Source organism: Euphorbia lathyris, chromosome 2 (genome assembly GCF_963576675.1).
Source record: "Euphorbia lathyris chromosome 2, ddEupLath1.1, whole genome shotgun sequence".
NCBI lineage: Eukaryota > Viridiplantae > Streptophyta > Magnoliopsida > Malpighiales > Euphorbiaceae > Euphorbia > Euphorbia lathyris.
The window spans coordinates 77,739,967-77,761,687 of NC_088911.1; the positions used below are offsets into that span (position 1 = coordinate 77,739,967).

The 21,721-nt window shown below is 34.1% G+C and overlaps 2 protein-coding genes and 1 pseudogene across 4 annotated transcripts; 2 read left to right on the forward strand and 1 right to left on the reverse strand.

Moving 5' to 3' along the window:
• The first annotated feature begins 5,604 nt into the window (after positions 1-5,604).
• Positions 5,605-13,095, forward strand: LOC136218673 (uncharacterized). The gene is made up of 8 exons (XM_066005706.1): positions 5,605-5,739; positions 10,165-10,316; positions 10,417-10,712; positions 10,799-10,972; positions 11,487-11,673; positions 11,739-11,812; positions 11,907-12,008; positions 12,767-13,095. The coding sequence occupies exons 3-6, from the start codon at positions 10,546-10,548 to the stop codon at positions 11,754-11,756; spliced, it is 546 nt and encodes a 181-aa protein (XP_065861778.1). The 5' UTR covers positions 5,605-5,739; positions 10,165-10,316; positions 10,417-10,545; the 3' UTR covers positions 11,757-11,812; positions 11,907-12,008; positions 12,767-13,095.
• A 2,860-nt stretch (positions 13,096-15,955) lies between these two features.
• Positions 15,956-20,970, forward strand: LOC136218674 (WAT1-related protein At5g07050-like). 3 transcript variants are annotated; one of them, XM_066005709.1, is made up of 8 exons: positions 15,956-16,004; positions 18,090-18,310; positions 18,397-18,459; positions 18,526-18,642; positions 18,880-19,114; positions 19,210-19,368; positions 20,238-20,389; positions 20,461-20,969. In XM_066005709.1, the coding sequence occupies exons 2-8, from the start codon at positions 18,096-18,098 to the stop codon at positions 20,624-20,626; spliced, it is 1,107 nt and encodes a 368-aa protein (XP_065861781.1). In that variant the 5' UTR covers positions 15,956-16,004; positions 18,090-18,095; the 3' UTR covers positions 20,627-20,969. The 3 variants fall into 3 exon arrangements, with proteins under 3 accessions (XP_065861781.1, XP_065861780.1, XP_065861779.1); XM_066005708.1 differs by lacking the exon at positions 15,956-16,004 and having other exon boundaries at positions 17,999-18,310; positions 18,565-18,642; positions 20,461-20,970; XM_066005707.1 differs by lacking the exon at positions 15,956-16,004 and having other exon boundaries at positions 18,002-18,310.
• LOC136221393 (5S ribosomal RNA) lies at positions 17,205-17,323 on the reverse strand (annotated as a pseudogene).
• Positions 20,971-21,721: the final 751 nt, after the last annotated feature.

A 21,721-nucleotide genomic window follows, 5' to 3' on the forward strand; every position in this document is an offset into this window, starting at 1 on the left:
GTGTATATATATATATGTGTGTGTGTGTGTGTGTGTGTGTATATATATATATATACAATATGATTTAGGGTCATATGTCTTAATGAGATAAGTTGTTATTACTATTGGAGGTCTAGCTCGGAACTCCAAAGGGTAGTAGATTAAAGTTTGAAATCCACCCTCTTCATAGGGTTGTATTGGGGGCCTCTTATCTTGACTCCCCATTGTAATATGTTTTCATCCAGAGAACATGTTAGCATTAAAGATCAGAAGAATCATTACAGGTAGAAAGATGAAATCAGGAAGAAAGAAGAAAATATGGATTGACAGTAATACCTTCGATAGCGATAAGCCACCCTGGGTTCTCCTGGTAAAATCTGCATAGGTCTAACAAGACCAGTCTCTGAACACGTTCATAGAAAGCCATTATACTGTGTAAGTTTTATGGGTCTGAATGTAAAGAATGTTGTAAAACTGAACGAGTAAAAAGCTTAATATTTATATAATGTTTGAGAGTGACTAAAACTATGCCATTTTCCCTTTCACATGACATAAGATACATGACATACATTTTTTTTCGTGTCGTCTGAATATTTTTCATGACAGTGTTTTAACTGTATGTCATCTGAAGGTGAAATAAAAAATGCGCTCGATTCTCATATGACATTACGATTACAGAATCTTGTCATCTAAAGAAAATGCGCGTTTTCGTTAAATTTGATGCACTCAACAGATGACACTTCTAATAAATGAATGTCATTGTATGTCGAAAATAAAAAAGCGGCAAATGAAATTTCACTTACACGGCCATACCAAATTTTAGGCACTCTATATCATTTGACTAAAATTTCAGCTGATATATAAACCCTCTCTCAATCCCAAACCCCAGTTTAGGTTACGCAAGCTTCATCCCTCTCATCCCGCTCTATCTCCATGGTTGATTTGAACATGCAATATTCACTGGGTGAGCTCGAAACATGGTACTGGCAAGCCATATTTTCTTCGTTCCTAGCTGTATTAGAGTATCATTGTTCCTTACTCTATCTTTTCCTCATCCGATTTACTTTGGTGTATGTCGATTTCAGCAGCTGGTATAATGATTTTGTGATTTTCAGACCTATCGTTGAAAGGTTTAGATCTCTCGCTTAGCTACACTGATTTTATTGTATTTAGATTCACTGCTGTAAAGCTTGGGTCTTTATCTTTTTTAATCTAGGGCAAGACAGTGCCTGATACATTAGATGGTATGAACTCATCTGATTCCTTTTTATTTGAACACTATTTGTAGAGATAGTAAGAATGCTTCAGTACATGGGAAGGCTGACTGAAGAGATTGTCAATCGGTTCATGCCTTTAGCATATGGGAAGATTTCTTTAACTTACTGAATATATATTAATGTTATGTTGGTTTGAACTGATTGGTCATGCCTTTAGAAGTGATTGTGTATGTTTGATGTACTGTTTTAGAACATAGAACTCATAGATTTAGGAAAGTAGCCTGATTTAGTATATATATTGTTATGTGGGTTCGAACTGAACGATTACATATATGTATGATGTTTTGGGTGATGATGAAATGATTGGTATGAACTGATTGGTTAGATATAACTGTTTAGGAAGCTAGGACTCATAGAGTTTATGTATGAATGATCATTAAGCATGTGGCTGATTAGGCATACTCTAAAGCTTTGAATGTTCATTGAGATTGGCACTACTCTTACACCTATGAGTTATACTGCTAGAAGTGATTGAGTATATGTATGTGTATGAAACATGCTTATGTATGATGTTCTGTTGATGTTTATGTTTGAGGTTCTGTATGAGTATGTGTACGATTGTTCATTTGGGCATGTAGCTTATTAATCATGCATCAAGTATTAGAGGAACATTGTAAAAGGGTCACTAAGCATGTGGTTGATTAGGCATACTCTAAAGCTTTGAATGTTCATTGAGATTGTCACTACTCTTACACCTATGAGTTATACTGCTAGAAGTGATTGAGTATGTGTATGTGTATGAAACATGTTTATGTATGATGTTCTGTTGATGTTTATGTTTGAGGTTCTGTATGAGTATGTGTACGATTGTTCATTTTGGCATGTAGCTTATTAATCATGCATCAAGTATTAGAGGAACATTGTAAAAGGGTCATTGAGCATGTATGAAGCATGTATTAAAAGGTAAATTTAGGCTAATTGCATGTACTGATATAGCTTGCAAATGATAAGATATCACCATACTCTTTTTTATTTGAACATGACCTATTATGATAAGTAAGGAATAAGTTGTCTTGAATAAGTAAAGAATAGACATGCACGAATAAGTTGTCTACTTGTTATAGCATGTTCACTTGAATATACATGTCTACTTGAATAAGTTGTCTACTTATTATAGCATGTTCACTTGAATATACATGTCTACTTGAATAAGTTGTCTACTTGTTATAGCATGTTAGGCATACTCTTAAAGCTGAAAATGTTATGAACTCAACAGGCTCATTTTTATTCGAAATGATAAGTAAGGATTCTGAATGCAATTCGTTTATGAAGCATGTATGAAGCATGTATTAAAGGGTAAATTTAGTCTAATTGCATGTACCGATATGGCTTGCAAATGATAAGATATATTTTGATTAGATAGAATATACATATACATACGAACTGAATAACAAGCTCTATATAAAGCCTTATGTATGTGCATTGGCCATACTCTTACTATGTTCCTTTCCACTCGATTTGATATCGTAACAACAACATTAAACATGTTGATAGGTTTATGATGCATTCCGCAGAAACAGAGTCCCTTGTTTTGACAGCATCATAAACCTCATTACCAAGTTTAGAGTACCACGAGTACAACCCAAGTGGAAGGAGCATTGAAAAGGGGTCAGTTTAGTCTACTTGCACATACATACAAACTGAATAGCAAAGCTCTACGTTATATTACAAAAGGGGGGATGAGTGTTGCCTTTCGGTTGTAATTGAAAGTCCAAAGTTCCTTAGCTGTTTTGACTAGTGAAAAGAAATTTGGAATTGGAATGAGAACCACATTTGGATATCACATTGCCTTTCAATTCTCCTTTCACTTAGCCAAGATAGCTTAGGAGATTTGAACACCCTTCATATTCAACACAAACAGAGTCCCTTGTGGTGATAGCATCATAACCCTCATTACCAAGTGGAAGGAGCATTACAAAAGGGTCAGTTTAGGAGCACAAAGCTCTACATTATATATTAAAAAAGGGGGGGGGGGGGGAATTAAAGGTCCAAAGCTCCTTAACTATTTTGACTATAGAAAGGAAATTTGGAATTGGAATGAGAACCACATTTGGAGCTCACATTGCCTTCCGATTCTCCTTTCTCTTAGCCAAGATAGTTTAGGAGATTTGGACACCCTCATATCCACTTTGCATACTCCGCAGTCCATATCCAGGCGATCCCCTCATACTCTTCCCTATTGTTGCGGTATTGCTCAACAACTGCTTCTTGCCCAGGATATGGCTCCTCGCTGTGGGGCTGTAGAAGTAGATCATATATGTGCCACATACACTACAAAATGCATAGAATAATTAGAACAAAAATATGATTTTGTATGTTTATCAAATGAAATAGATAAATGGTTGTATTATACCGTGGCAGTGGAAAAGCGATGGTTATTAAGGATACGGGGAAGTTGAATCAACCCCTGAGGAGCCACGTTAGGATGATATATCCTATTCCGGAACCAAAACTGAGAATAAGAGGAGAGATTTATTAGTGTATGTTTCATGTAGTTGATTATATCTTACTGATCTGAGTTAATATTATCTTGCAGGCCTGTTTGGAAAATCCAGAGGGTAGCTGATTCTGATTTCAAATACACCCCTTTCATATGGTGTGTATTGGGGGCCTTTCATCCTGATCGACCATGTGAAGAAGTTACCATCGAGAGGACCTGTACGTTATCATCCAAGAAGAATCATTAAAAATACACAGAAGAAACCAGAAAGGGTTACAGAACAACTATGGATTGACATACGTACCATTGATGGCCAGAAGCCACCCTGGGTTCTCATTGTACAACGTATTCAAGTCATCAATTATGTCTCCTAGAGTTTCAACAAGGGGATCCATTGTTGGTAAGTTTTCTGGTTGTTGAAGGTATGATTCTGAATTATGATGCATATATTTATAGTGATATGATTGTGGTAAGTGAAAGGCTGTGAAAGGGGAAGGGTCATGTAATTACTACTGAGTTTAGGGTTGTGTGTAATATTAATGACCTGCTTGGCTTTTGCAGGTACCAAGACCTTTGGGATTATAGGCCTAATTATTACTCTAATATATAGATTAACTTATGGAAGATTGGTTATTTTTTTACATGTTTTAATTCAGAAATGTATTGGTTCTTCAAGATATGGATTGACGTTAGGCACAAATGTAAACATATTATGAGTATTGGTCTCCAATAAAATTAAAATCATTGATATACATAATTTAATCTTCATATTTTAGAATGTTTCTGTGTTCAGGTATAAAAACCAAAAATTCAAACAAAGAAGAAGGCATAAAGTGACATTTTAATTTTTAAAAATGTCATCTAAACAGCAATAAAAAGACATTAAATTAATGTGTTTGTCACATGAAAAAAAATCCTTTGACATGATTGATTAAGACGTGTGTCATCTAAACAGGCTATAACGGCAGGAATTATTATACGAACTGTCATCTCAAATTAAATATGTCAATTTCCCACACGCTAACCTGACGATTTTAATTGTAAAAATGTCATTTGATGACATTAAAGGTGACGACAGTAATAAATAAGCTGCATCGTAACAAGGGTAAAATGACAGTAAGAAAATAGGCTAATGTCATGTGTGATGACGAATCATGACAGAACCTGACCATCGTCTGAAGGTGCAATAGACGGCAGCGAGCCCCGTGATAGATTTATATCTCGCGGGACGACGGATTTTAACCGTCGTCTGAAGAGGGTTTTGGCGTAGTGAAGGTCATTGAAGGGGAAAGGGTAGTGCGTTTAGGGTTTTGTGAAATGATGTTAGTGTATTAATGACCTACTTTTGATTTTGCAGATATCAAGATTTGAGGATTATAGGCCTAATAATGACTTTAAGATATGCAGATACATCAAGATCGATTTTGTTTCCCATTGGATATGTGTTGCTTATTTTTTTGATATTACACTAGTACAGAAATAGCCTATGGCCACGCCTTATTGGCTACGGTTATTTAAAAAACCGTGGCTACAGGTCATTAGAGTCGGTTATTTAAAAAACCGACTCAAATAAATATGTTATTAGGGTCGGCTTTTAAAAAAAACCGACTTTAAATGTGATTTTAAAAAATGGTCAGCGGTTGACCGATCATTGGCTTCGGTTTGGCCGGTCATTGGCTTCGGTTCTTATTGAACTGAGGCCAATGACCCAATAATCAGCCTCGGTTTACGTTAAACCGAAGCTAATTAATCAGTAATTGGTGTCGGTTCCGCTTGAACCAACGCAAATTACTGAGTTAATTGCCGCCAATTACTTGATTAATTGGGTCGGTTCAACTGAAAACCGACGCCAATTCCTCATTAGAGTCGGTTAATAACCGACTCTAAAATCCCTGTTAAGCACGAAATATCGTGCTCCTCCTTTCTTCTACTCTCCTTTGCGCAACCTAGCAGCTTTCTCGTCCTTCCTCTCCTTAGCTCGGTTTGAAGTTTCATCCACTAGTTTCGTTCGTGTTTCATTGCGGCAAAAGCAAAAGAAAAGAGGTTAGCGTGGGTTTGATTTATGGATTTTGTATTCTATCTTCTAAGTTGCTTTATGATTTTGTTTTTTTATGTCGTTTCTTATGGGTTTAATTGAGTTTACTGGTGTTCGAACTTCTGGATTCCGTTCCGGGTTAGTGTTGATTCTTCTGGATTTTGCTGGTTTTGATTTTCTGGGTTCTGTCCATGTTCATGTTCGTTCTTTAATTTCTTGTTTCAATTTGTGTCTGAGCTTCTTGACTACTCTTCAATCTTCTTTCTAAACTAGGCGAATTTACAATCCTCATTATGTCGATGCCATTCAATATAGCATTGATTTTCTAGGGATTGCTGATAACGATAATCCAACACTGACTCTAATAACCCCCAAATTATCAGCCACGTGGATGATATTTAACTTTTGGATTAAATCCACAGCTTTGATAATTAAGTATGATTAATTTTGATAATATATTTTTAACACTTCCCTCTACTCCATTTATATACACAGTCACATTATATTTAACTTTTGGATGTTGAATCTGTTTTTGATGCGGTAAGATAGAGATAGATACAATTTTGTATAAATAAGTAGAAAGAAGATGGAAGTCTATCTTATCTTGATTCCGTGAACACCGGATCTGGAACAAGGGATCTTACAAAATGAATGAGATCCATAAGCACTTAACCCCCTTGTTGTGGCTGCTACTTTTAGTTGCATTTCTGCTATGCCACTGGGCATCAATTCTTCCCATTGAAAACAGTTCTTTACTATCTTCATACCCCAATGCTGATGAATTCACAAGAGGCCCTATGAAGCATGGATTTGGGGTTCTTTGAGCATTTGCTGGAACATAACTGAAACTACTTTGTCCAAAATTCACTAAAACAACTATCTCATTATTAGCTGCAATTGTTCTTCTTATCACATATTTTATACATATATTCTAACATTGTCTTTTTCCTGAGCAAGTCAATGACTTACCAAGTTCAACTCAATTATATTAATTATTAGTTGGGGGTTTGGTATATCCGGTTTTGTTGCATAATGATATGTTTTCCACTTCATGTTTTGCTAATTTTTTAGTTTTTCCACAAATGTGTGAATCAATACAAGCTTCCTACTGACAACAAGTTATAGTTGAAGGAGACTTTGAATCCATAATTTTTTCACTCCTATACAAGATCTCCCCAATTTGCTTGATTTCAGGAGGAAGTGATGAGAGATGAACATAAATTGAGTAAAGACCCTCAAGAATCCAGGGCTCTCTTGAGAGAAAATCATACCTTTTTGGCCTTATATTTTCTCATTCAATTGTATCTAAAAGGCTAGTTTGAGTGCAATTATGTTAAACATCCATAATCAGAGTTCACGTTTAAGGTCGTTGTATTGTAGTTAAAGAATCTGAAAACAACTTAACTTGCAACTTGTGATGCATTGATTGCTTTCATAACCCATGTGGAGATGGTTGTTACTACTTCCATTACGCCTCCAATGACTTTTCCCATTCTAATTTCTAAGTTTGATACCAATTTTCTTGCTTCTGACATAATGTGGTTGTGGTCAGACTTTCATATATTTATAAGTACTGCAATGAACCCATTAATTCTTACAGCTCACATGTTCAATTCAATTATTTTACTATTACATCTTCTGTAATGTAAACATATGAAATGGGAATTCCTCTGTTTTGCAATGAATAACTTGTACTACTTCTCCATCTATTGTGAAAAACACTTTCTTTTCCCTTGGATCATATCCACATCCAATTACTTCGTTCTTTCTTGCCCACTCTCCTTTCTCTGATTCAAACACTAGTTTAATCCCTGCAAATAACACAAAATTATAAACAAACAATTATCACCTAGTTCACTGAATCCATCCATTATCTTAATTTTGTTGGTCAACTGCTTCATACCTACTCCTAAAACATTGAAGCATGTCAAGTTTAAAGAATTATTTTGTCTCCATTTCATAATTGATGACTTAGCTATTTAGTGGACCACTTTCTCTTTAGTTTTCATTACCATTTCATCATGTATTAGGTTGGAGATTAATTCACTAATGTCATTGTCGACTTATTTTAATTAGGGCCACTGCACATGATCAATATCTTGCATTCGAGAGAAATTTCAGTATACATGTCTCACATTATCTCGTGCACCTGACTTTCTTGCCCAGCCGTCCTCATCTGCCTTCTGTTGGATCCTCCTAATGCTATGAATCAAATTAAATGATGGGTCCAAGGGGTCAAGAGACCTGAACATCAAAATACTACAGATTTTTTTTGAAGTTTGCCAAAAAAAGCAAATATAAGGGTGTTAGAAATCCAAAATTGACAAGTTAAGGGTGGCAAGCCGCAAAAAATTACAAATTTAAGCGTGTGATAGGTCCAAATATAAGTCCAGGTACCAAATGGAAAAACGTCACAAGTTTAGGTATGTAATTATGTAGTAAGCCATGATTTAACAAGAAAGAAAGCTTCATAACTTTTTATCCCTATAGTGAATCCAATGATGTGAGGGCGAGCCTTGTTGCAACGGTAAAACGTTGTTGTCGTGTGACCAGAGGTCACGGGTTCGAGTCTTAGGAGCGGCCTCTTGCCAATTAAATTGACAAGGGAAGGCTTGCCCCCAATACACCCTTGTGGTGGGACCCCTCCCCGGACCCTCGCTCAGCGGGGACGCGTAATGCGACCGGGCCGCCCTTTTAGTGAATCCAATGATGTCAATAAAGGTGAGATACTTACCAAAGACTATTACCAAACTTCAACTAATTGGCAGCAATTATTCTTCCACAGATAAACGCTTGAATTTCAGATGGGCTATGCACCTGATTTTTTCTTCATCAGCAGGAAAATTATCCATCAAACTCTTATCAAGATCATCCACTTTTTCAGTCGCAATGCAAGTCCTTATTAATCTATGATACATATCTCTTGTTAAAAGTTCTAAGCTCTTCAATGACTTGATGAGTTCCTCCATTCCTTCAACATCTCCTTGTACTTCCAATTAGTCCAAACAAGCGCCGATAACGCTCTCTTAAACATTTTAACTGCCTTGCATATTTGATTTCACTCTATATATCCCCTTGCCAATATATTCCAAGTACTAGCACAAGGTGTTCTTCACTCTGCACCTTTCCCTACAGCTGCTTCAGCCTTTCCCAATAACCCCTTTTTACAATAACTGATAAGAAGGCTATTCAGTACTCGGAAGTTATAATCTGTGTCATCGGGACTCCCACTCTTCAAAGATCCTTTCAGAACCCACAAGTAACATGGCATTAGAGTCTTAGTAATTTTATAATTTGTAGAGATCAAAATATAAATAAACTAAAAAGGACTGAATTCATAATTGTTAAAGTAAAAGCATTACTGATCCTGTATCTAAGAAGGAATTCTTTCCCAAAGCTTTATCCGCAGCTTTCTTATTGTATGATACCCCAAGTTCTTTTGACTTCTTAGTGGGACTTCGCTCTGTGAGCCTTAGCACTCCTTTTTCTTCTTTGGTAAGAACTGCAGTTAATAAAACAATCTTTCGAACATATTTCTTTTTAGTTCTCCAACTAAGCAAAAGTGGTCAATCCTAACTAGCTCAAGCTAGTGCCCGTACCATAAGTGCTGCAGTTTGAGACGCTAGATGCGCCTCATCTGGCACACATTTATACTACAGAAAGTAACTAACTATATTTAGACACAACCTATCTAATGGTTAGCTACAACTTTTTACTTCAAAGTAACAAGTAAATGGCATCCATTGGGATGCTTTTACAAGCACTTCATTACATCTGCTAGTAAACTTAGCATGGCTGGCACAATTACAGACTACAAAATATAATAACAGAGGCCCTGAGATGCATATATTAAATATTGATCCTTTTGTCGTGTACCTCCCACTGAGTTTGCATTGAGATCCACAAAGATTGTAAAATTTGTTCTGAAACATAAAAAGCATGTCACATGTCACAAGGCCCCCATGTCCCTTCTGTTATAACAAGCTTATGTTCATTGCTGCTGCTTGCCCCTAGACAATTAGGGGAGACCTAAACAATTTTTTATTTTTATTTTTCTATTTAGAAAAAACTGTGCATTTGCTTTGGAATCTCCATGCCAAAATAGACCAACTGGAGTATGGAGACCACATGTTCTGATGATTACCTTTAAAAAATAAAGGAAGATGCAATAGAATAGAATCTGAAATGACAAGATACTAAAGTAACTCATTTTGAGATTTAACTTTTTTGGCACTGATTGCAATAAAATAAATGTATGTGCTTGAACAATTTTCTAATGGTTGTCTGTTTTTCTGTGTAGCAAGTAGTTATTGGAAAGCTTAGTTATAGATTCAGCTTCCTAGTACTTCATCATGTAATATCTGTAGATGTGAATAGATCTATGTGTTTTCATGCATCAACAGTTATATATAAACCTTTCCATCATCTTACAGATTTGAAAAAGAAAAAGGATAGCATTAATTATGAAAATGGTTATGGAGATTTACCTGTGCCAGTGCCATCAGAACATATTCAAATTCTCGGTGAAGCTAGTGGATCTTTCACACAGTGGCCAAAGAATTTGATTCTGCTTTTAGGAGATAAGGTAATAACTAATTCACATTGTTAATTAAATTTTGATAGTTTAATCATTTTATATGGTTGTGGATGTTTACTAATATCTATTAATTAATCGGTTATTATAGGCAAGCTATTCTAAGGGGGATACAAGTAAAAAGAAACATGATCAAAGTGGAAATGAGTCGGTAATACAACCAAAAAAGTTAGATCTTAATGAGGTTGCGTTACCAAAGTTGACTAAGAAATGCAAATATATGCGGAGAATGTTGGATGAAAATCCCACACATGATATGTTTGAGATGCTTGATGACCATGTTTTTGGGAGTAAAGAAGAGATTCAGATTTTTATTGGAAGAGAAGATGTGGATCAGCTACTACATGGAGAGTGGCTCAGTACTTCAGTGTTGGAAGTGTTCATTACGTAAGATAACACTTCAACTTATTTTTGTTTCCAATTTTGAGTATTTCCTTAAATATCTATCTCTCTTATTATATATTATTACATAGTGGTTTGAGAACTATGCACAATCGTCTTCTTGACTCTATTGGATTCATGTGCCCACATTTGATTTCGGCTACCGCGATAAATTCAAAGAAGGAAGTCGAGTGTAGGAAATACATGATAGACGCATTCATAAAATACAAAGGCAAACGTCTCATCCTTTTTCCATACCATGAAAGGTATATCTACAAACCTTCATCAACCTATTATACCTCTAATTTTATTATGTTTATACAGCATTTTCTTCGCTAAAATAGGGTGTGCTGGGATCATAGAATCGCTTAATTGTTTATTTTAAAATTATAATGTAAAAACGACATTGTATATGGTCAAAATTAGTTGCATATGCAGATTGAATAAAATCGCAATTGGTTCCACTATCTTGCTTTGCATTTTGTATGATTAATCTGAAAGGCTTCTACTTAAGAAGCAAGGGGTCTTATTATTATTCTTGTCCAGTAACTTTTGACATTTGATAGGAAATTAGAGATTGGACCAATTTTGTGCTATGCTCGTTTTCTAGCAGCCACGTTGGATATTTTTGTGCAGTTGCAGAGTGTTACTTTAGTTTAATAAAGGGCATGTCGTGAATGAATGTGTACCGTATTGTGATTACAAAATTAGTTATTTATGGATAAACCACTTTCATCAATACTCCAACATGAATTAATGCTCCCTTTGCCTTTAATGTAGCGCTCATTGGATTCTTCTTGTGCTATGTACGGAGAATAATGAGGTCTACATTTTTGATCCAAAAAGGACTTCGCTGAAGTTTGTAGGCAGTCCAATAAAGGAACACATGAATAGCGCTTTCTTGGGATATCAACAGATGGAATCTAAAAGGAAGGCTAAAACACCGTTGAAATGGACTGTTGCAAAGGTACGTACCTATTAAAGTTTGTTTAGTTTGTGGTTTGTTGAGTCGAATTATATAATTGTATACAGAGTGTGGATACTTTGTAATGCGATACATGTTGGATATAATTTTGCAACACCGTGATTCTCAAGAGTTACAAAATGTAAGTTTTGTTGTATATATTTTAATTTGTATCCTTATTTATGTATATCACTTTTGGATAATGTATTTACATTTTATCTTTTCTACTTAATAAGGTTTTTGGAAGAACTTCACCATATACCGAGGACGAGCTTAATGAGGTTTTGGATATTTGGGCATCACGGTTTATGTCCTTTTTATGTTGCGTCATGAATTAGGTATGTTGTAATGTAATACTGTTCTTAAGCCATTATTATTGCGAAGTTCATGTTTATATTATTATTGTTTTAATGTAATATTTCTTATGGTAGCTACTAGCTTTAGAAGAAAATGATAGAGATGAGACTTCAGATCTCAGGTTTTCTGTTTCTGAAATATTGGGAAACAGGTTATATTTTCTTTTCCTCCAAAGTTCTGCATAAATAAATCATAGAGAGAGTGAGTTCACTGTTTGATAGCATTAGAGTTTTCCTTTTAGTCGGATGGAGCTGGTAGATACATAACAAAAAAAAGCAATTTACAAAAGTGAATGAATATAAACATGTCTAGATACATCACTTTGTCCAATATTAATTGTTGTTATCCCTCTTAATTTGGCTGCCTCTTCACAATTTATCACATGGCTATGTCACCTCCATGGTTGCTGAAATATGATGGTTATGGTGTAATTTTCTTCAAAGGATTCTGTAGTATCGACTCTTTTTTTCGGGTATAGATCGTCTGAGAATTGACTGGGGGCAAGTAGTATTAGAATTTAGGGTCTGCTGAAGATTATTTGCACGTAATTGAAGCATTAAGGTATATGTATTGACTTGTCCGTAGAAGTTATTGTCACATGAATTTATTTTTGTATTAAATAATTGCATCTCTATGTTTAGCTTGAAATGCACGATGCTTTATAGTCTTTGTCGTTTTCTTTTGTTTATCAATTAGCGTTTGGAATGCTGATTATACTTCAATTTTTGTTTTGGGTCAGGTTATGGAGAAAACTGAAAAGCGTGTTAGGATCAAGAGAAGGTATTCACTATTCAGATTCCAAAATTAAAGTTTGATTTATGGACAGGGAAATACTGCTCATGCGGGAAAATATATGAAGTTGAGTTAGATTAGTGACTTATCAAAAGAAACAAAGAAATATAGCTATTTTGACATTAGCATGTCTAGAGTAGTATGATAGAGAACTAGTATATCTTAGTTTTTTTTTTTTTTTTGTGTTTACATTAATATGCAGTTGGTTAAATACTTGAAAATACTGTGAATATTGAATCAATATTTCTTGATTAATTAATTACCTATATTTGTGTACATTTTTATTCATTTTGCATTTAATTTCAGTCATACATCAGGATTAATTTTTGTTACAGTAAATGACTGAGCATAACAAATCTTGTTTACCGTTAATTACGGTAATACAAAAAAAACAGAGTAGGTTTAATTTGAATCTGCTGATTTTAAATTGTTAAAAACAATAACATTAGCCACGGTTGCAAAACAACCGACTCTAGTGATTAAAGCATTGGAGTCTGTTGTTTCCACAACCGACTCCAATGCTTTTATCATTAGCCACGGTTCTTTTACAACCGACTTTAATGATCAGGGCATTGGAGTGGGTTGTTATGAAAGACTGTGGCTAAAGACCCCCTTTAGCCACGGTTTTTCATAACAATCATGGCTAAAACATAAAACATTAGAGTCGGTTACATGTAAAAACCGACCCTAATGCCCTTTTGGTCACGGTCGAACAACCGTGGTTAAAGATTCCAAGCATTTGCCACGCCTCTTTTGGTCACGGTCGTGAAACCGTGGCTAATGAGGGTAAACGACCGTGGCCATAGGCCATTTCTGTACTAGTGTTACATTCAAAAATTTATTTGTACAAATGTAAATAGATTATGAGCATTGGTCTCCAATTAATTTAAAACCATTGACATACAGAATTTCATGTTCATTTGAGTATGTTTCATTATTCAGGCAAAAATCAGAAATTCATTCAAATATGAAAGCAAAGAGCCACATTCAATTAAAAAAATATCATCTAAACAACAATAGGAAGACACAAAAATAAACAAAGTCTAATTATTGAGGAATAAACTACAACGACAGCAATTATTATACAAACTATCATTGCAAATACCAAAAAGCCAATTTTCCATATATCTCGTTGACGTTTTTAATTATCAGGATGTCATGAAATGACCGTATAGGTGACGGTAATAATAAATAAGTTATCATCATAACACGCATAATATGCTAACCTACAAATAGGCTTATGTCATGTGACGTGCATTCACATGACAAAATCCAACCGTCGTCTGAAGGTCCATCAGACAGCAGCGAGTCCCGTGGCAGTTTTATTTCTTATGGACGACGGTTTTGAACCGTCGTCTGAAAGGCTTTTCGGCGTAGTGTCTGATAGTAATTGGGGTGGTTGTCCCGATGATCGTTGTTCAATTGGTGCATTATGTGTTTTTTCTTGGCAACAGTCTCATCTCTTGGCACACTCGAAAACAACCCACGATTGCTCGTTCTTCAACTGAGAGTGAATACAAGGCAATTGCAAATGCCACAACTGAATTTTTATGGATCCAATCTCTTCTCAAGGAACTAAGATTTCAAATTCCTCGACCTATTTAGTTGTGGTGTGATAATGTTGGTGTTATTTATCTCACTGTTAATCTAGTTTTTCATACCCGCACAAAACATATTGAGATGGACTATCATTTTGTTCGTGAACAAGTTGCTAGTGGTTTTCTCTCAGTTCGTTTCATACCGACTGATGATCAGATTGCAGACATATTAACCAAGCCTCTATCGAGCACTCGATTTCTTCTACTTGAGGATCGCCTGCGCTTAGATCCTCCGCTATCGACTTGAGGGGGATTGTTAGTACATAGACTTCCGGTGTAATTACTCTTCCTCAATAATTATCATGTATACTTATCTTTTATCTAGGGTTTACTTTAGACTTAGTATAAGTTTATAGCTCTTTAGGTATAAATATACTCTTCTTGTAAACCCTATTAATACAATTACAATTATTCATTCAATTATTATCTTAAGCTTTAAGCTTTACAGAAAGTAGTGGGGCATTAAATGATTAATAAAACCAAAATTTTAAAACAGCATGCATGCAACAAACATTTAAAGAGATGGAATATATATATGTTATAAAATTAATTAGGTAATGAAATGGATTGAGCATTTGGATCTAAGTTTTTGCTTGATTTAAATAATATGGGTCACAAACTTTTCTTTAGTGAGAGTGTGATCTGACTCAAAGTTGATTGTTGAAGCCGATAACATTTTTATTATATTTAAATGTAAAATTATTACTGCATATTATAATATAAATACTCAAAATCTTAATTAAGTAATCAGCCAGCCATAACATATATGTAATATTCTCATTTTATTCCTGCAAATAGTTGAATTAATATAAAAACAGAAAGAGATACGAGACTACGTCACCTTATAAAAATAAATCAGAATAACTTAACTTGCAAAGATATAATGCAATCCAACTGGGCCATGATCATGATTTTAAACTAATAAATTTGGCTTTTTAACTATTATTAAAGGAATTTCAAGGAAATAAGATAATGTAAAGAGAAACAGAATGAGAAAATGATTCATTCATAAATTGATATGGCAAACAAGAAAATTCTTTTTTATTTATTTAGGTCATTACAAATTAAAATGCATATATTCTTATTACTTTCATATTAAAAAAATATTAGAAGAGATTTTACTCTTTCTAGTGTATTATGTTATTCAAGAGCGGACCAATAATTTAATATCATGTTATATTTTAGTCAATGATACAATTATATATTTTTTAATTGATTAGTTATATAATATAAACTTTGGAGTCTAAAAATATAAATCTCAAACCGTAAATTATAAATTATGGATCCTAAAATATATAACGTGTTTTATCAAATTATTATTTGAGTACATATGTCGGACGCAATAATAGATCAAAAGACGAAGAGGGCTTGAGTTGGTTGAAAAGCGCAGACTAACTTTATGGAAGTTATTTTTATAGAAAAGCACTAATAGAGCACCTCAAGTCATCAAATTTCTCCAAAAGGAGTGATTGCAAGTATAAATAAGAGCTGATTGAAAGTAGTTTTTTAGAGGGGGGATATAGTAGGCAATTAAATAAGTTTGGTTGGCAGACAGAAGCAGAGAGAGACAATCGTCTACATTATCTTGTATGATTTTAATTTTAGTTTAAATTTTAATTTACTTCTCACACCTTTGATCATTGTTTATTTATTTATTTTATCACATTAAATAATATGATAAATTACTTGGTTAATAGCTCAACTATTTCAATTACGGACATATTTGCATATATTCAACTAATGACAAATGGTAGAAATGTAGGATGACACACATAGTCTATGCTTGAGGCAAATGGCACCTTTTATTATTTTAATTTGGCAAAAATCATCCTCAAATATTGATTGTTTTGGTTTTTATTTTCATTTTAGTGGATTGAAGTTTTCATTGGAGAGGGTAATAACATTGGATGAGGTTTTTGGGTACCATTAGTTTTTCCGTCTACCCCCCTAAATATTGGTTTGTATTTAACTGATGTAGTATTATTTCAAGGGTTAAGGTGTAAAAATATCCCTAACATTTTGGATCATGAGCAATTTTACTCTTAACGTATAAAATTGTGCAATTTTACCCCTAACGTTGGAAGCCAAGAACAATTTTACCTCTAACGTTGATAAATTGGGTCAATTTCAGACACTATTATAAAACAACGATATTTTTGTTCTTTATTCTGCACCAATTGTATAACAATTCATTCTAGAAAAAAGGATTTCATGTTTTTTATAATTTAATAATAGAATTGGAGATTAATATTTAAAAATTCGGTGAACTTTTTGAATTTTTTTTGTCTAATTTGTGCAAAAAGACAGTATATTTTATTTTATTTTCACATCCCAACATATGTTTGTGATTTGTTACTGATAAAATAACACACGTTTGAAGTTTAGATGATAAGATTAATGACCGAGAAGATAGTGTGATGAATTATTTCTCAAATTGACCCAATTTATTAACATTAGGGCTAAAATTGCTCGTGACTTTTAACGTTAGGGGTAAAATTGCACTATTTTAAACGTTAGGGGCAAAATTGCTCCTGATCCAAAACGTTAGGGGTATTTTTGCACCTTAACCCTTATTTCAATAATTGAAGGTAATTGCGTTTGTTTAAAAGCTTTATTCTAAAGTGAGAGTCATAGATTCAATCCCCACCAAACTTATTTAGTTAAAAAAAAAAAAACTTTATTTATTTGAACTTTATTTTTCTAAATGAGCTCTTTATTAACATAGAATTTATTAAAAAAAAAAAAAAGACTCACATAACTTAATTGTTGAATTAAATTTTATGTTTTGGGATGCAACACGAGGACTTCCCAAAAAGTAATCCATTTTAGTACTAGTCTTACCCAAGCACGTTGAACTTCGAAGTTCTGATGGGATCCGGTGCATTAGTGCTGGTATGATCAGATCCATTATATCTCTTTTTTTAGAATTTATTATATCTCATTTTCATAAAAAAAAAACAAATTTTTACATTTGACATTCAAATAACTTAATTTCTGAATTAAATTTTATGAAAATTATAAATAATTTATAGCTAAAAATAATAATAAAAAAAAGTGTAAAAACATACCAAAATCACAAAGTTTTAGTGTGTTATGGCTAAATTTTTTTTGCTATTATCTCATTTTCATAAAAAAAAAAAAAAATCAAATTCTTATTTTTGAGACTCAAATAACTTAATTTTTGAATTAAATTTTATATAATTTGTAGCTAAAAATAAAAGTGTAAAAATGTTATAATTTTTTTTACCAACATATTAAAATCACAAAATTTTAGCTAGCGCGTGTCGGAGGCTAAAAAAATTCTGCCCATTCCTAATGGCCTAGACTTCGAAAAATTACTCATAACGATAAAGCTAAAATTAGTCATGAGATATAGATTTGTAGCTCCGTCGCTAGGGCAGGCATGCATCTTAATATTAATATAAGTTGCAAGTTTCCAGTGTGGTAAGTAGGTTGGTTTGTCGAACAATAGACGGGTAAAACATTAATGTTGTAATTATTCATATTAAGAGAATATTTGGTTTGCGTTTTTTATTTAAAAGAAATAAATAAAAAAGAGTGAAAAATGGGCATAGAATCAGCAGTATTCGAAATGGAAAAAAAGAACATGATACCAAGTTCAACATGGCATGGCACAAGAATCAAGGTGTCCTCTATTTTGCTCATTTTCAGGTATATATGTACAAAGAAATTAAGGAAACAAGTATGAGAATTATGGCGATGAAGGAATACAAAGCACATCTGCTGATGGTAGCTGCACAGATTGGCTATACTTTGCTTTACATAATCACAGAAGCTTCCTTCAAACATGGCTTGAATCCTCATGTCTATATCACTTATCGCCATATCGTTGGTGGTTTTGTTATGCTTCCTTTTGCCTTTTTCCTTGAAAGGTAAATAACTATCTGCTTCTGCTTCTGCTACTACATGTACATAGATAGATACGACCTCACTAGCTAGCTATCTTTCTTTCCTGCAGAAAGCAAAGGCCAAACCTCACTTTACCTCTTTTCTTCGAGATTTTCGTCCTTTCTCTCTTGGGGTAACTATTCTGCCCTCTAATACCAACAACAAGAATGTTTGTTTTGAATGATGATTTGGTTTGCAGGGTGGGATTAACTCTCAACATGTATTTTGCAAGCCTCAGATATACTTCTCCAACTTTTGTTGCATCCATGGTTAACACCATTGCTTCTTTAACCTTTATTATTGCTGTCGGTTTAAGGTATTCCTCTTTTATTATTCTATCTTATCTTTCCTCAACATTACATATCACATAATTCTATATCCAGGGACAGGCCTAACTCATCAGAGAAATAAATAATAACCCTATCCATCGCTAAATGTCTACTTTCGCCATCAATTTCAATTTATTTGGCATCCGTCACTAATGCTAACTCTTAAAAAGAATCTATACCTTAGTACATTAACATTATTTTGTTCTGATTATGACACTATGCAGGATGGAGGGTCTTGATCTTCGAAATCCTAGGGGAATAGCAAAACTTATGGGGACCTTGATCTCCTTGTGTGGTGTAATGACTATGAGCTTATATAAGGGGCCTATTATGAAAAATGTACGGAAACCCTTGATTCATGTTCATGGAAGTCTCTCCAACAATACTGAAAGCTGGTTAAAAGGTTCAATTCTTACAGTTGCAAGTTGTATAACATGGTCCATATGGTATATTATGCAGGTTTAACTCTGCATCCATCAATCATCTTATTAGTTACATCAATCAATCAATTACGAAACGTTGCTAATTTTGAGACTAAATAAAATCAAATTCAGGCATTCACCTTAAAAAGGTATCCAGCTCAACTATCATTGACAACATGGATGAGCTTTATTGGGGCTGCACAATCAGCTTTTTTTACAGTGATTGTACAACATACAAAATCTGCTTGGACAATCGGCTTCGACATTGACTTGTGGTCCATTGTGTATGGTGTAAGTAGGATTAATTAACTCAGTAATGTTCTGTTCGGTTCTGCGCCAGATTCTTGAAACCAATCAGGGGGCGGAGTGACTGGGTCAACCAGTCATCCCCGACTTTCAGAAAAAAATGAAAAAAAAATATGTAGGGATAAATTTTTGTACTAACATTTTGAGAAAGTGCAATGATACCTCTAACGTAATGATATTTCTAAAATTTTGTTCTTAAAATTTTAAATTTGGAGCAATTATGGGCTGAGGTAATAAAACTCATAGAAACTTTTACTTTGATCCAAATGTAGAGGTAGGGGACGGAGCCATAATGGCAAGCCTCAGCTATCTAGAACTATCCCTAAAACCAACTCTTATAGAGATAGTTCTGCTCCTGAGTACCCTCTTCTTTATTTGCAAAGTTATTGGTCGCATCCCTCGTAGATGAAGGGCAATGCATTTTATTTTATTGCCCCAGCCCCTTAATGCCATCGTCTTTTTGTAGGGCAAAAGAATTGAAGCCTAGTTTATCTTTTACACTCCAAGTAGTTAAAGACTAACTCCATCATTATTTACGCACAAAGTTGCTTCACATTGAAAATGTTGAGGATAAAATTTTACCATTTGTTACTTCGGAGGTACATCTGCACTTTCCAAAAAAACGTTGGACAAATTTGGACTTCTAAATAATGTAGAACGTACGTCACTAAATATATAACTCTCATCGATAATTTTGATTGGAATTGATATCAGTGATAGAGTCTTGATGGAGTTATCCGTCACTGATTAAAAAAATCTGTAATGTTTTCAGATTTTCATCCATTAACCCCTAAATATTTGTTTCTTAATCCGTAGCTAAAATCAATGTTATATTGGATGATGAATTATGGCAGGGAGTTGTGGTGTCTGGTTTAATAGTTTTCGTTCAGCTGTGGTGCACAGAAGCAAAAGGTCCAGTTTTTGTGACCATGTTCAATCCTCTTTCAACAATATTAGTGGCAACTCTCGCATACTTCGTTCTCGGTGAAAAACTTTACCTGGGCAGGTAAATTTAAGTTCAATGTATATACCAGTTTGCAGGCAAATAGTAATTCTGAAATATACAATATTGTGCAGCATAGTGGGAGCTGTGATTGTCATTATTGGCTTATATTTGCTGCTGTGGGGAAAAGACGATGCCCAACAATCTAATAGTTCAACCAACATTGATGCAAACGAGAACAAGATAAACAGAGATTCTTCGTTTGAAAAAAGAGTAACACCTGGGGAGGGGGTACCTTAATCCATGTTATCTGAAAAACACACCCAAAATTGCCAAAGTCCTATCTGGTTTGGATCAATTCTACTCATGTCAGTCACGATGCTCTCGCTTCACAAAGCCCTTGTTAAGCCATGCCTCGGCTGAAATAGGTGAAAATGTTCGTGGATGGGATTTATGTCCACTTGTCAAACATGCTTTTTATGATTTTTGACACATTTATCCCACTACGTATTTGTCATTTTACCTTTTCTACTTCAGTTAAACTTGTACTCGGCATATTTCTGCACCTCAATTTTGTACACTTGACTTTTTCTACTTTAATTTCTCATCAATTCTGAGCTTTAATTCATCTTTTCCACAAACTTATTTAGTTCATTTGTTCATATACGGTTACGGTGGAAAAACAAATACAATAGAAAGTTTTTCTTATAAATTAACAGGTTACAAGCTAAAACATTGTTGGAACAAAAAATATCTGAAAAAATAGCCTTTTGAACTACCGAATGAGCTAATCCAATTATAGAACCTATGAACCAACCGAAAAGAAACGGACTTGAAACCAGTAGACAACTACAAATATCAGAAATAATAACATTGATAACCCGAAAACTACTTAATAGGTTTGATGAATAAAGAAAATCACCTTCCAAGTCAACTTTAGATACCCTCTTTTCAAGACCAAGCAAAACACCATCTCACATAGCAAGAGTTTCAACCATCAAACAACTAGAAGACAGTGAATACTTGCGACCGGGCATGGTAAAACAGCACCTTTATAATCACAAGCCACCATATCACCCCTTTCTTCCAGATATTGTTCAATAAAACCCTATCAAGCATTGAATTTTATCCAACCAAAACAAGGCTTTGACCAAAACATATTCAACTAAAATCAGGCTTGCACCAGGAGAGAAATTGACGATTATCAGATCATTAGCAGCCTGGGGGGATTAAGACTCGCAGTCTTGAAGGATAGAGAATAAGAGCCAAAATCACCCTTACAGTGTACATGATAAACTATTATTAAAACTGTATCAATTATCAAATTTTAAAAAATACTATAATAATACAGATGTCAAATGTACCAAAGTTAAAATATAAAGTAACAAAATGATA